General features: G+C 36.9%; 1 protein-coding gene across 1 annotated transcript in view; it reads left to right on the top strand.

Annotated features, from left to right (window-relative positions):
- Positions 1-16,412, top strand: part of CACNA2D1 (calcium voltage-gated channel auxiliary subunit alpha2delta 1) — a 378,154-nt gene that overhangs the window by 62,466 nt on the left and 299,276 nt on the right. Inside the window, 1 exon segment of the mRNA XM_032687395.1 lies at positions 4,715-4,831. Coding sequence (XP_032543286.1) covers positions 4,715-4,831 — 117 coding nt within the window.

The following is a 16,412-nucleotide window of genomic DNA, read 5'->3' on the forward strand; positions in this document are numbered from 1 at the left end:
GGCAAAGCAATTCTACTGTAGTTGAGAATAATTCTTTTCCTGAGTGTGATAGAGCATGTGTGCCATTTAAATAAATTTTCAGTGCTAAAACCAGCTCCAAGACCCTGCCACTTTATAGCAAGAGTCATGTAATGACATCTTTCATGCTCTCTCAATTTGTACAGAACTGTTTGACTTGCCCTTGTGAGCCTTACAGGAAGCAAGGAGAATGTCTCTTTGTGAGAGATTTATAAACATGTCCTTGAAGACTGAACGGAGAGGGGCATGTTCTGCTGAGGTGCTGGCAGTTTTTCTAATCTTTGCCACATTCAACTATTGTTGTGTTGTTTCACTTTAAATGCAACTCTCACCATCACGTTGTCTCCCCTAAAACCCTGCAGTTCATTATGTGCAATTTTAATACAGTCTTTCCTGAATAAAGAAGTACATGGCTATTGACTTCAGGAAAAAAATAAAGTGTTTTTGTGTTATGACCTTACAGGTTTTACTTAGTCATGCAATGAGATTTTTATCTGCAAGGAGTCATAGGGTTTTACTGACAATTTGCAGAGCTTTTAGCAAAGCATTAGCAATTAAAGTACTAAAAGTTATTTTAAATGTAAAAGCCAACAGAAACTTGCATTCACTCCGTCAAAGCAATTTAATAAATTGTATTCAAATTAGCTCTTAACAAGCCATAGAGCCTGCCAAATTGCATTTCGAAAGATGAATGAACATACCTTTGCCAATAAGACCCTTTATGGCTATTTGAGATGAGCTTTTGCTAATTGTGTTTGACTGCTAGATGGGAGGCTTGGAGAAAGAAAATTTTGTCCCAGTGTGCCAAATCCTGAGGTGTCTATCATTGCCCTGTGTAGTGTTGTGCTGAACTGCTGCAGTATTATGGCGAATTAAAGGGTAGTAGGCAACAAATAAGTTACACACACACCTTTTAAATAATTAGTGAACATTTCTTAGACTGTTGCTTGGTAGTTGAGACACGTCTCACACTCCAGAAAAACAGGAAGTGTGTGAAGTTCTGAGTAACTTCTTATGCCATTTGTTTAGAAGCTTGTGGTATAAATCTTCCATTGGCAGTAGAAGCAGGGGAGATTGGTGCTCCAAGCCCTGCCATGGGCTAAAGCAAGGAGGGGGAGAAGGAGAGTCACTGACTCAGCTTTATGTGGGATCTTGTGCAAATCTCAAAAGGGTTTTCTTTGGATGGGATTGTTCTGAATTTTATTTTTTTGAAATCACTGACAAATAGCAGCTTGTGAAGCCAGTCTCACAGTCAGGTTTTCTTGGTGGTAGGACCCACAGTGCCTGTCTCATTTGATGGTGATCTGCTTGTTTTGTGATTCAGGCTTTTGAACTTTTTGATAGCTGGTGCTGGAGAAGAAAAATGAACATGTTTATTTTTTTCCTACAATTCTGCCCACTGTACAATACTTCGATAGTCTGCAGCTTTCAAACCATTCAGGTTTGGAGATATGGGAATAACTTCCCTATAGGAAGGGGGTATGTGAAAAATTTGAGTGCTCTCAAATTGGGGTTTATAGGATCATATGTTTGCTGGAAGAGTGAATTAGATTCAGGGATCAAAGTGCAGATTTTCCATCCAGGTTCTTAATCCCTTACCAGTTTTGCTTAATGTAACTGTACATGGAGCAGAGCACAGGAAGAACACAGAAGTGTTGGAGTGAGCCCAGGGGAGGCCACAAAGATGATTAGAGAGGCCACAAAGATGGTCATCTATGAGATGATCTTAGATTCCATCAAAGATGATTAGATGAAACATCTCTCCTATGAGGAAATACTGAGGGAGTTAAGGTTGTTCAGCCTGGAGAAGTCTCTGAGCAAACCTTATTGTGGCCTTCCAGTACCTAAAACAGGAGAGTTGGAGTGGGACTTTTTAAGAGGGCATGTAGTGACAAGACAAGGGGGAATGGCTTTAAAATGACAACTGGTAGGTTTAGATTGGGTCTTAAGAAGAAATTTTTTACTGTGAGGGTGGTGAGACAATGGCACAGGGTGCCCAGGGAAATTCTGGGTGCCTCATCCCTTGATGTGTTCAGGACCAGGTTCAATGGAGCTCTGAGCAACCTGGTCCTAGTGAAAGGTGTCCCTGTCCATGGCAGGCAGTTGGAACTAGGTGATCATTAAGGTCCCTTCCAACCCAGGTCATTCTGGGATTAAGTCAAATAGACTATTCATACTGTCTTTCTAGGTGGTGAGGTGCAAAGTTATGGTTGTGTGGATGCAGTATGTTATCATCTTAACTTCCTCTGAAGCTGTTAGATCACAGCCTGTTCGAAGCTGTATTTCACTAAGTTCTTGAAGACCAAAGAACCAGCACTACAGCACTTGCCCTTGTATAGCTGGTCAGTGCAGTCTCCAAGTCACCTCTGTCATCCATCTGCTCCAAAGCTGCATTACTTGAGCCTATATTTCACTGTGCCTCTACTGGGAATTTTTTTTCTTGTGGCTCTCTTGATGTTTGTTTATAACGTTGAGTGAAAAAATTAATTACTATGCAATGACATTTTTACAATGAACTCCAAATTTTAAGATGTTTCTGTCTAATTGAAGCTCTGAATGAAAAGAGTTTATACTGAACTTTTCTTACTGCTTTCACTGTTGAGTAGCAACATAGTTCTAGCCTATTTACAAAAGCTTGTCACCATTCTTCTATATATTTAGTAAACTTTGGATGCAGGTGTAATTCAGGAAGTCACAAATGAAACTCAAAGAATTTGGCATTACACTGCTCTTCAAAAACTAAGACATGAACAGCTGGTGACACCCATAGCGTTGTTCCTTGTGTGACCAGGGTGAATATTTGCTGATGAAGGAAGAACCTGAGAGTTTTACCAGATTTGATGGTCATTCCAATTTAGATGCTCTTCTGAAATTTACAGTCTTGATTCAAACCATCTGGATGTATAAAACTGATTTTTACTCTTGCCTTGCCTGTAGGACTGTAGGGCTCTTTGTCATTACAGTCAATTTAACTCCAAATGACACTGCTGACTGCAAATTTAATGTGCTTCAGAAAAAAATTAAAGACATTCTGTAGTGATCAATTGTAGGATAAAATGTCTTTATTTCCAATTTTTTTTGAATAATTGGTTTATAGCCCACTTCAACTATTAAGATCAGTCCTAAAAGCCCCCTCAAACACAACAAACAAAATAAAAACACCAAACCAAACCCCCAAAACTACAAACCCCGAAAAAAGAGATTTTGGGGTTTTATCTGAGATAAACTTTCTATTTTGAAAATCAAGCATCTCAAAAGCATCTAAGCTTTAATCTGAATTCATTAGAAACTGTCTTCTTTTATAGTAGTTTTCTGCTCCCCAGGCACTGATTTTTTCAAATGATTGCTACCGTATGAGGAATTAAATCTTATTCCAGTTACTCAGTTACTGGTGGAAAGACTGTACTTCTGAAGGAAAAAAAAAACCAAAACCCCCTACATAAGTGTTGTAAAATTCATAAGTGCTGAAAACTGATGACAGCTTACGGGACATGCCCGATTAAAATTTGCAGCTATAACTGTAGTTGTCAGAAAAGTTTTTGTGATACTTATCAGCTACAAGCACCAGAAGGGACGTATTTTGGTGAGTTTCTTTAAGGTCTCCATAGCTTTAACCCAAGAAACCTGGCAGGGCTGGTAGACTCAGTCTGGTCGGCAGTTTTTTGGCTCTTTTGCTGGATGGCAGCCAGTGCATTAGTGCTGGAACCGTTCCTGCCTGTGCCTGGAATTACTCCCCGGGAGACAGCACAGCCCCCACCAGGCAGCGTTACGGAGAGGCAAAGTACTTGAGTAAACTCAGGCCATCTGTTGGCTGCATAAATTAGTTTTCTCCATTTGCCCATCTAACCATAAGGTATCCACCCTTCTTTTTTTTCCTCCTCCAAATAATGTATTTTTTTCTTTTTCCAGGTTTAGTACAATGGAGATTGGTAAATGCATTTTTCACTTCTTTTTTCTTCTTTAGTTCTTGTGGTTATGTGCAATTCATTACAGTGGCTTTGTTTAACAAATCAAATTATGTCCTTCATATACATGTTTGGAAAACAGTTAATGGGTCCTCAGAGACAACCTTTATTTATGATAGAGGAGAAAAACATTTATAGTTCTGTGCCCTCCTTACAACCCCCATCTTTTTTCCCTTTTAATTTTTTCCCCATTTCCCCTTTTTGTTTTACTTTTCCCTTTGTTCCTCTTTTCTTATTTGTTCCTCTTCCTCTTTCCTCATGAATACTAACACTATCATATGAATAAATAGATAAGAGACTAAACTGATTACATTAGCATAAATTAAATGATTTGTTTCTATTGGTATTTGTTGCTCAGCATTCAAGGAAGAATTAAATTCAGCAGTAACTATTTTATTTCAAATTCAGTCATTTTAAAGGATTTCCATTTTACTGCTTTCTTAGCAATCCACGGGAATCAGATTCCTTGAGCATTTAGCAGTTTGATAGTTTATCACTAAAGCCAGTCAGTTTTGAAGATGTATTAAATAAATTTTAGTGGCAGCTTCTACTTCTCAGACAAAAAGGTGAAGTATTTCTTTCACAAGGCCCATTCGGAATTTCCTAGCAGTAGCCTTCCTGAAGCTGTCTAGTAAGACAGAGGACATCTTGATGCCTCTTCTGTCAAGTCAGTTGGTTTATTTTGAATGTCTAGTGTCATTTTGATTAATTTCCATTTTTTCCTCTTGCAGATTTATAAGGATAACAAAGCGTTGTATGATGTAGAAGCAAACAACCCTCGTCAGCTAGTGGAAATTGCAGCCAGAGACATTGAAAAACTTCTAAGTAACAGGTCTAAAGCCCTGGTGGTGAGTACTAACGGGTTAAGTTTTCTATGTAGTATTTTAAAAAAATTCTTTATTTACTACTGAAACATGCTTTTATAGTTATTTTTACTGCCTATACTCTTAGAGGCAGTGTCAGTGTGATGTGTACAAGACATGACATGTAGAAAGATGGCTCCTGACTTCATGGTAAAAATGAACTCATTAGTTTGCTGACATAGGGCAGATGCTTATAATATTGACCGACAGATAGGAACCATGTCCAAGTAAGAAATCGAGTTATAAATAGATTGGAAAATATTCATCTAAGTGACGCACATGAATGTTTATGACTTCAAGATCACTGTACTCTACCGTCAGTAATGGTATTGGGGAAACAAGAAATAGGGTTTTATTTTCTGATTTGCTGATTTAACCTATATGTCAATTATATTTTGGATCAGCATAGTTAATCCTGAACTGTTTGTGTGAAGACCATGCTACATTGTGACCTTATGATTTTTTATGCTGTAAATAAGAAGTAGCTGTTTCTTTAAAATGCTTTTGCCAGCAGTCCCTTTCTCTTCTATCCTGTAAGACAGCGGACATGGGTAATTGCTTTTTATGATTCCTACTCACATCACTCTCACTCATATAAGACTTTAGAGTGCTTTTCAGAAGATACTGGCCAAACAGGAATGGGGGGATCTGGATGAAATAATAAACATGCTTGCTACAGAGTACAGCTATTAGAAATAGGTTTAAAGGATGAAACAGCAGACTCGATTTCCTTGAGCAATTACATATCCACATAGGCTTGCAGATGAGTTTGGATGTGTCATTTAAAGTGAAAGAGAAAAGAAAGAGGGATTAATTCACCTAACCATAGACATCCACTCAGCTGGTCGTCCTAAGCTCCTTTTTTGTTCAGTGGAATAAAACAGGCACTTCTCAGTCAGGACTGACCTGACATATTCTGAGTAAGACTTTAAACGGGATGAACTATAGCCCAGAAGTACTTCTCTCTTTCTCAGTTGGAGAACCCTCAAATGTAAAATGTAAGTGTGTAAAGCTGGGGGAGATGAATCCCACCCAAACAGTCCTTTTATCAGTACCATTCCATGCAACTGAAGCATCAATGTGAGTGTGAAACTACTTCTGCTATCCTGAGGACTCACCTTTTTGTGGGCGATGAGATTTTGCGTAGTTCGTCATCTGTGCACACAGGAGGTACCACGGGAGGTACCTGTTGTCCTGTCTTTGGTTCTTAGCAGGAGTTCACTCTTCCAGTTGCCATCTCATCCCTAACATGCAATGTACATCAGTGTTATCTGGGCAAAAACTTCTCTAATTCATTCAAATAAGCATAGAAGAGATAACGATTTTTTTCCCTGTTTTCCCGTTTTACTTCAGTGGGCATGTGCTTACGTGGCAGTATGTGGACTTTCTATTATTATCGCAGAATATTATAAGTCATTTGCAGACCTTTATGAGTACACCAGTTTTCTCTCCATTTTCCCATCAACCCATATACGTTTGATGTTTTTAATTTATCACAGATAAATTTTATATATTTTTCAAAACTCAAGATTAATGTAGGAATTTGTTTGTGATGATTTGATCTTAAAATTTTAAGAAAATTAAAGAATTATCTCATGCTTATGCAAAAAAAACTTCCCCAGGACAGTTTTCCTGTGAATGTGGAAGAAGATTGCTACCTCATTTTAGGCAAGCACATAGTCACTTTTTGGAAAGGGTAACATGATTCAGTTCTCTGATGTAAAAGAGGATTAAATTAGGAGAAGGATGTTCCTTTGATCCAGTTGCTCCTAATGGCTCAGATATTTATACTGACTTTTCTATTTGTAGTTATCTCAGATAACTACAGAACTCAGAACTTTCAATAACTTCTGATTTTAAACCTTCCTGCATATTATTTTTTATACACAGGAGATACTTATTATCTCCGGCGTCTGAACTATTGCTTTCTACTAAGAGAATTTCTTCACCTTCCATATGTATTTTGCTTTCTGCTTTTTTCAAGGACTATATTTATGCTGGCATTTTATGAACTTTATGTAGTAAAGCTGAATTTATCTGAAATGTCAGTTTTCATAAATCTGATGGGTCACATTTTCTCTGAAATCAGGAGTGGTGTTGAATGGAACTGCTGTTAATGACTGCACAGCAGGTTTTACCATTGGGGCTAATATGACTCAAAGTTTTAACTAAAACCTCAATCCTGAAAAGAGTATGATGCAAGAGCACCAGGCATCCTCCAGTGATGCCATGAGGAAAGTGCCAGTGAATGACATCAACAGTGTCATTGTTCAGAGACAATCATACCCCAGGGATGTCATGGTTTCCTTTAGGCATGGTGCACAAACAATCTTTGGGCAAGGTTATAATAAGCAAATATTAGTGATGACTTTTTAATAGTAAGTAATTTTCCCTTTAGCTGTAAAAGTACCTTTAAATGAGAAATATCTCTTGAATTTCAAATTATTTGTGTGTTCATGCAACTTTGTGCTAGAAAACTCTCTAGCTGTAACATAAAATTACCAGGTAAAATTATCAGGTTCTGTGCATTGCACAAAAAAGACTTGAATACCACGAAAAACCTTTGTGATTTCATCTCTGGTTTATATGAGAAGAGATTATAACAAAAATCTGGACAAAGGCAACTTATCCCACAGTCAGGGAAAAAAGTCTATTTTTATTTTTCCATGTGTATGACTTTACATTTGACATAAAAGCATAAAGCATAAAAGTGATGTTTGAAACAGGTACCTAGCTGAGGAGGAAAAAAGGGGAAAGCCCTGATCTGAACTCAGAGGGCTTTCTTGGATCCCTATTACTAGTAAGTGTTAACCATAAGAGAAAAAGTTAGGATGAAAAGAAAATGGAAAATTTTCTAGCAAAGTGCAGTGGAAGAAAGTAGTATGAGTAGTAAGGAGGTAGACAGGCAACAGCTTTAAAGTCAAGGATGTCAAAGGCTGTCTTGCAATAGAGCCTGTTGTTCAAATAGTGAACATTTCTTTTGTATTTTACTGGTGCTTACTATTGCACATTTGCCTGGACTAACCGTACTGAACACTCACTATTTCAATATTATTAAGCTCCCATATCCATATGGTCCTGCAAGGAGCAGGAGGTTGCACTCAATGATCCTTATGGGTCCCTTCAAACTCAAGGTATTCTATGATTCTACTATTTCATAGCATCATGGACCAGTTCATATTCTGTCTCTGTGTTCCTGGATAAAAGGTGGTGCACAGACTAAGCTGTGCTACCATTACAACCTGCATTCCCAGGTGTCTAATGGCAGAAGGGTGGAGGTTTCATTGGAAATGAAATGCAGTAACTATTAGCAAAACTCACAAAGCTTTTCCAAGGATACCTACAAATAATATGCAGTCCATTGGACAGTCTGGCACCCAAATTGTTCATTTTTGCTAGTTATCCTCTGTCTTGGAGTTCCTACCCCATTTATCAGTGCAATAGCTTTCTGGAGCTATGTATATCATCCTAGTAGATAATAATCTTTCAATTTAAATGGAAACTTTAGAAGATACTAATATTTATGTAATGAGTATCATTAGAAATACTAAAAAGAGTACCCGACGTTGTACTATATTTATAAAATACAGTTTGAGGAGTTACAAATATTTTTTCATTGACTGCATAATAATAAACCCATTTAAATAATTAATATAAGTGATGGGCTAATAATATTTTTTTTTTTATTGCTTATGTGAAATACTGTAGTGGTCTTAACATTTGCAAGGATCCTAATATTTGTTGCCATACTTTAAAATTAGAAAGTTATATTTTAAAAACTCATTGCTTTGCCAAAGCACTGTTTTGGGGGGTTGTTTTCTGTTTATGCATTGTGTCATGAGGAGAATGAAGTACGACTTTGTTTATATAACATATACATACAACATATTCAACATATAAAAAATAATATTTGATCCAGTGCTGCATGCCAAATTTAAGCTGCAACTTCATTCCTGTGCAGTGTGAACTCCTTAGCTGTGCAGCCCTTGGCCTCCCTCTGCCCCTCTGAGCAGCCCATTACTCATTAGGTATTGGGGAGCATCCTAAATCTTCTGCAGCAGGCAAATCTGCAGTTTTACCGCTTCTCATTTTTGCTCATATATTTGAATTGAAGATAGTAAACAAGTTTGGATCTCTTAGGTAGCAAAAAAATTAGAGTAAAGAAAGAAAATTATTAATAAAGAACACCTACTAACAGTCTTTGCAAAACCATTCTGAAGGAGAAGGATCAAAACATACTGTTTCTTGCTTAGCTAAGATCCCTTCCTGCATTCCCCAGTTATTTAATGTTTGGCTGCATGTTTGTGCAATAGTTCCTGAGATTAATCCTAATTATCTTCCTATCTGAAGTTAAAATATATGCATATTCTCCTACGAATCTTTTCCACAGTGAAATACTTCTTTCTGGAAAGCCTCAGTGTCAGGATCTCATTGTCAGCACTATGGTACACTCAAAATGCAGTTATTAATACACTTTTCTTCCATTACTGCCCATGTTCTAAGGCAACAGCATAACCATTTATGTAAAACAAACACTCAAGCTCCATTAAAATACATTTCACTGGAAGAGACAGTTATATTTTCATTGCCAAATTCCTGCTTAATATTTATTTTGTGTTGCTTTGGGTCATTTGTGTATGCTTTAGCTCTTACATCAAGGTTGCTTAAGGGAAGGCACGAGTCAGTCCCCTTGGCTTCTTGGGCTGTGTGGAGATAAATTATGTGCAGATTTGCACCTTATTGTCTAGATTTTTTCAGGCATCTCAACCAGAGACATAATATCTTTATTCTAGCCTTTATGCCTTAATTTCTCCAGAAAATGGAGGTAACAGAGTTTCCATGGAAACTGAGGCACAGATTGTGTGCTAGGAGACAGGTTCCCTCTACGTGCTGTTGGGAAATGTCCAAGGTGCACAACTGTGTCTCTGAATGAGGAGCTCAGAATGTTTATCTGCTGGTTAAGATGCAATTTCAACACAGCTGTGCAAGTGTGTCCAGATCTCTCAGTGTTGCCCTGCCTGCCTGAAATAAGGCAATACAACTGGGAAGCTTAAATAAACATGTGTTATAGAGTATTTTGAGATTCCTGGGCAGAGATGATATGCACTTTAACTAGGATTGGTAATTTTTCTGTAGCCTGAAAGACCTATAAAATTAAATAAATTTTGTAGGTGTGCTTGTTACTATTGTTTTTTGAAAGGTATCCAAAACTCTAGCTTGAGTTTTGTTTTGATATCTTAAACCAGCCTAACATCCTCATAAACACTCTAGGACACTTGGCTTCTGGTCTGCTAATATTAAATTGCCTATACTAATAAGACAGTTTTCCACTTTTTAAAAGTACTCTATAGATAAACTTGAGTTGTCTACTCATTTAGCAGAACTTACACTGGGCAACATCTCTTGCTTTTGGGCTCTGTTGCAACTCAGTCACCAGTCTCCTGAGCTCCACTAGGAATTCCAAGAAGCCTAAATAGTCACATCTCATAGCTAAGTCCATCACTAGATTTGCTGCTATTTTCTCTTCTATTTTTTTCTTTTCAGGTGTTTCTACTCTCTTGACTGTCATTTACAGGAAACATTAGACAATTTTATTGGAAAGGGCTCACATTGGAGAAATTCAGAGAAGAAAAATAGCTTGAACTGTGGTTAGTCTCCCAGCAGACTCACTTTCCCACATTTTATTAGTATTTAGTTGTTCTATGAGAAGCTGGACATCATAAGGAAGTTGGCAGTGTACTGTGTTTGCTGGGTTTTTTGCCAAAATAATTTCAGATCTGACTTCTAAGAAGAGGAAGTCTATAAGGATGGGAAAGAGCAAATTAACTAGTGAAAATGACTGGTCAAACAAATGAACAAAGTTTTGTCTATTCATGGTTTTGTGTCATGTACACAGGTTTTATTTTATTTTTTACTCTAACATGGTAATTTCCCCCTTGAAATTGTTTGGCTGTACCTGTTCCTTCTCTTTAATATTTCAAAATGTTTTATTCTTTTGAGTTTTAATTTCAAGCTGGAGGTGGCTCTTTGACTATAGGAAAAGATTACACAAAGCGTGTACCACCATCACAAACCAAATGGCTTTAATTGTGCAATTATCCTCCCAGAAGAATGCTTACACTTTGGAAAAATACAACTAAAATAAACATTTCTCTGTATGAAGATTGTAAGATCATGCATGCCATGTTTTTACATGACAGTATGTCTTGATTCTTTAAGTCTTTTCCTTCACATATTTGATAGAATTTTGCAGCATTAGGACTCTAGGTCTATTTATATGTTTATTTTTTATATCTCCATCAATTCTCTATGTACTGAGTATCTCACCAAGGTGGAAAATTTTCCTGTGAGTATTAAGAATAGATATTGTCATCTCCTTTTTGCAGCATTACATTTAGATTTCAGTCCAGGGCTATAGTTGGTCTAAATAGCAGAAATATTTTCTTCATATATTTCAGGAACTTTGCAGGTGAGTTTATGACTAATGCTTCGCTACTTTTAAAACTACCCTCACTGGAAATTTGCACGCTAGCAGAAAAAAGTTTTACATATGCTTTTTTAGACTACAGTACCGAGTCTTTTAGCCTGTATGAACTTTGTTTAAATCTCCAGATGTAAATGTTGCCTATTTTGAAAGTCAACTGTAGTTGCTGAAGCAAATGTGTTTTGGAATGACAGCTAGAGAGACGCAACACTCGTGAAATCAAACATTTGTCAACTTGTCCACATGTCAGATGTTTGAATTTGTTTTTACTTGTCTTGCCTTGAGTCTTATTTTATGAACTGAAATTCAGGTTGTATAGATGCAACATCATGCCTCAGAGGATAGATTCACATAACTCACATACCTTGCAAGGCATCATAAAAGTCTGGAAAAATAAATCAAGGTCTTGTAGTGAAAGTTCTTACAAGTATTGCCCATTTCTGTTCTTTTCTTTCCACAGTTGAATTGATTTGCCTGCTGCAGATGTTGTGTTCTTGTTGACAGATAAAGAGAGGGTCATCCCTCCAACTTCCCATGTCCTCATAGATAGCCATAAGTCATTATTTTGATTTTTGTGGCCCTGAACTGTACAGAGTGCTGCAATGGCATCGAGTTCAAGAGCTTAGAGAGACACCTGCTGAATCTCCATCCTACCAACACAGTGCATTGCACTTGGAGCTTTAACTGTGGCTGAGACGAAGAAAGCTAAAAGAGCTTTTAGCAAATGATATTATCTGATGATCAGCTTCATAATTTGACTTTTCTTTCTTTACAGTACATTTTCATTGATAGCATAACTTTGTTGCGTTCACATTTTGTTTGGAGAAAAATAAGGAGCACTTGTAGCTGTAGCAGTTCTTTCCCATTTAGACCCCTTTATATTTCCATTTGAGCAAATTTCCTTACATAATAAATGGCCACAGATAATTTTGCAGAAGTTTTGTTGCTGTAGTTTTTTTAACTGCCTGTGAGAAATTCTTCACAGGTTTGTTACAAGCGGGTTTTTTTTGTCTAGGTTTACGGATACTGAAATTTCATTTATGAAAGATGTTCTGAAGGTGTGTGGCCTCGTTAACACCAGCATCACCCTAAGCTGGGGGGTTGATGTAGCAGCTGTGAAAGGTGAAATATTGCTCCAAATAAGTCTTGCTGTCCTTTGGTTGTAAAGTTACTTTTTCGGCTTCAGAAGATCAGATTTATAAAAATCCAAAACAATGTAACCCAAAACTGTTGTTGCTTTTCCTGGATTTGTCCCAATTTTTTTCTCCAGGGCTTTGCTACCCTTCTTAGCTGAGGCTTACCCTCAGGCAACTTCTTCTCCTAAAGTTATTTTTGTTTTCCTTGTATGTGCTTCTGCCTGATAGGCGAAGAGAACTGTTTTCTTCCTTATTTCTCGCTCTGATGACTTCCATTCAGATCATCTGCCTAAGAAACAAATTGATGCATTTTTTTGTGTAAAACTGTTTTTCACCATGGCTAGTTGAGAATTTTAGAGAAGAATGATTTTCCATGGTAAAACACACATTTTTCAAATAATAATATTGCATAATAATTTAATTTCCAAGTGCTGGATTCCATATCTTTATGCTGTCTAGCCAACCCTTGCAAGACTCCTAATTTTTCCTTCAGTTCCTATGTTTACTTTTTCAACCTCAATAAAGTTGAATTTATAAATTTTAAAATCCTCTGTGAAATGAAAATTCCACTTATTTGTTGAAAGCTTTATTAAAGATTGCAGAGAAGAACCAAGTGTCACACACAAGTTATACATAAATTATGATGCAGTAGTTGTGTATTGTACATGACTCCAAGCCTTCGTTCTGCCTTTGTGAGCCTTTTTTTTCCCTGCAGGATTGGATTAGATTTGGGACTCTTTATCTTCTATTGTCTTTCAGAATCTTTACTTTAAGAGTATTAATACCTGACTGTATGCACAATTCTAGTATTTGTCACAGTGGAATTCTTTGTATACTTTGCTTCTCTTTTTCCACATTCTCCATATTAAAAGTTCATATTAGATTGTGTTGCTACAGCATCACACTAACTCATGTTGAATTGTTCCCATTTCACCTTGTAAAAACTTTTCAGTGTGCCTGTGTCCGAGACCCAGTCACTGTTTTCTAAATATGCTATGAAATCTGCACATTCCTGGGTTAAAGAGTTTTAATAAGTTCTCAAAACATTTGAATTGTAATTCATTTCAATTTGTATTTCAGAGGGCAGAATTAAAGCACAAATGCAGGTGGAAGCTAGATTATTTAAAATGGAACACTTCTTAATTGTTATGTGTAAAATTGTCAAGGACTTCTGGCTCTCCAGGTTTACCATTTCACTTCTCTGTGCTCCTGGCAATGTTCACTTTGATAATCAGTGTGTAATGTTGGAAATAGATCTGTTAGGACAAGGCAGAGATTTTATCAGGGAACAGCAGAAATAAGTATCTGACATGCTCTCTGTTTTTCACATGTTCATCTGCCTTGTTGCTCCTTTTCCTTCCTTCCATGCTAGTATGTTTGTGGAAGGGAGAAATTACATATTTGTCAAGGCTTAGTTCTGCTTTGAATGTGGTTGTCTGTTAATGACAGAACTAACGAAATTATTTGTTAAAATAGAACCATTGTGGTTTCCTGCTAGCTGAACCTGCAAGTTACATTTATCAACAATTTCAATGTACATAAAGATTTTTTTCCCCGAAATAATTAGACCTCAATTTTTTTGGAGGTAGTCTATGGGATAAGAGCACAGGAAGTGCCCTACTGGGTTGATGTAGCCCATGTAGCCAGTATTCTGTCCCAATGATGATGGGTAAGGAACATATATTAGCCTCCCCAGTATCCATGATCCATTATGCATGTAATCCCTCCATGTTCACAGTTTTTGGATTAGAAATTTGAAGGACATCTCTGCCTGTTGCATTCAGTATCTATTAGTGAACTTACCCATAAATTTGCTGAGCTTCTCATCTACAGGTATTATCTTCCTCTGTGATATCCTGTAGTAAATGGTTGTGGGACCTCACTATTTATGGGTAAAAAAGGCATTTTCTCTTATCTGCTCTAGTTTGACCTCTGACTCTTGCAGTGAGTGGAAGCAGTATTGCCAGACTTGGCACATCACAGTTTTGGCATTTGGTATATAACCTCAGTTGTATCTGCTGTCAACCTTCTTGTCTACCATAAAGAATTCTGGCTTTTCTAATCTCTCCTTGGCATGCTATATTGTAGAGAATTCATAGTTGTTTTATAGCAGCTCCTTCCACCCAATTAATCATTTTATATAAGTTTTTGGAAGTGGAGATTCTTAGGTACAGTGCAGAAAGTTCTTCTACCATGTCTTGGGTGCCTGCATCATGCTCTAGGTCCTCTTCTAGAACACGACTGGTAAGAGAGAGGAGATGATTCATTTCTTTCAGCAAATGATTTCCCTCATTTCTCTTCTGTCTTCAGGGATAATTCTTTTCAGGTCTAGGATCAGAAGGTTGAGACAAAATGCTCAGATGCAACTATATATGTAGTGGCAGGTTTTCAGACAAGAACTTCTCAACAAGAAAAATCAACAGTAAATCACTACCAGTCAGATAAATTATTTTAAATAAATAAACAAATAAGTTCTAAATAAAAGTTATCCAAATCCAAAATTTAAAATTATTTTTGGTGTATTTTTTTGCTTTGGAAGATAAATGTAGTTAAATATCTTTTTTTCCATAGCAGGAAATATACAGCGAAACTATTTGCTTTTTCACACTTTTTCATGGTCAAATATCAGCAAGATTGAGCTGAGTGCAATAATTGCTACTGTGGAGCCAGAGTAAGATTAAATTTAGAAATGCCAGTTTTGACTGATGAAGTATGTAAAAGCATCAGACTAACTTTCAACTTCAGTAGAACCCTTGCTGCAATAAGGAACTATTGAATTGTCAAGGGGAAATCAGAATCTGTCCTTTGCACAAGTAAAAGATAAACCCCCACATTTGGGTTGATTGCTGCTCATATAATTTGATAAATTAGCATTCAGCAATGAGTAGTTGAATAGCCTGCTCTTTCAAGGCTTCCTATTTTTTTTTCTTTCTTTTAGAATTTTGTTTTCTGAGTATTATGGTACCTATAGCATGGCCATAATGTTTATGCTATAGCTGCAGTATCCTTGCACTGTTAGGACTGGATAACAGTATGTGTTCAGTAGTGTAACAAATTGTTTCCTGGAATATTTGAGTTTTTTTCCTCAAGCATTTTGGTAACACACTTTGTGCCAGTATTTCAGGCGCACAGTTAATTGGAACCCTCGGGAAGGAATGCAGGTAAATCTGGGGCTCTTCCAAGTAAGCTTTGAAGGGATCAGATCAGCAGGGCTTGAATCCTTGCTGAGAGCTAGTTAAGAAGAAATACTGAATTTCTGTCTTCATGAAAGTGAGAAGCAGTATCAGGGAATGTGTTTAGCTGGCATCTTTCTTTCATAAGTTTTTCTTCCTTAACAGTTTAAGGTGTGCACCTGCCACCTTTGTCATACCTTTCGAGATTTATAGTGGAATTTCCATGTTAAAACTTCCCTTAAGAGAGCTCTTGTCAGCTTTCTTTGCAACACTGACTTTTGGTGTAATTGTTAGTACAAAAGGCAAAATTCCCAATGAAACTAGCATTTTCCTGATACCAGAAGTCTCAGTGGGAAAGGTCAGAAAGCAGAATACAGTGAAGGAAAGCATAAACCGTTTTTTTGCTATTTTCTCAAAGTCTAACTTTCTGCTATCCAAGTGTAAATTTGCCAATAAACAAATGTTCACCTGCAAAAAGCTTTATTAATCACTAGAGGCTGAGGTACTCCACATGTTTTTATGTTAATCCTTTTGTTGGATTAAAAGATTCCCTTTGTTGGGGAAGCTTCAAGAAACAAGGTGATGACACATTTTATGATGTGTCAATGTGATGAAAATATGGTTTCTTCAGAATCCAAGGGCTGTCCAGGAACATTTTTCACTCCCTTTTATGCAGCTGCTTAACAGGTACAAATTGATGCTCTTCAACTAGATTCCTAAAGGGCTCAGATTTACTATATATTGAGATTTGATTTATGAATTCAAGTGGAGGT

The sequence above is a fragment of the Chiroxiphia lanceolata genome, chromosome 5 (assembly GCF_009829145.1).
Source record: "Chiroxiphia lanceolata isolate bChiLan1 chromosome 5, bChiLan1.pri, whole genome shotgun sequence".
NCBI lineage: Eukaryota > Metazoa > Chordata > Aves > Passeriformes > Pipridae > Chiroxiphia > Chiroxiphia lanceolata.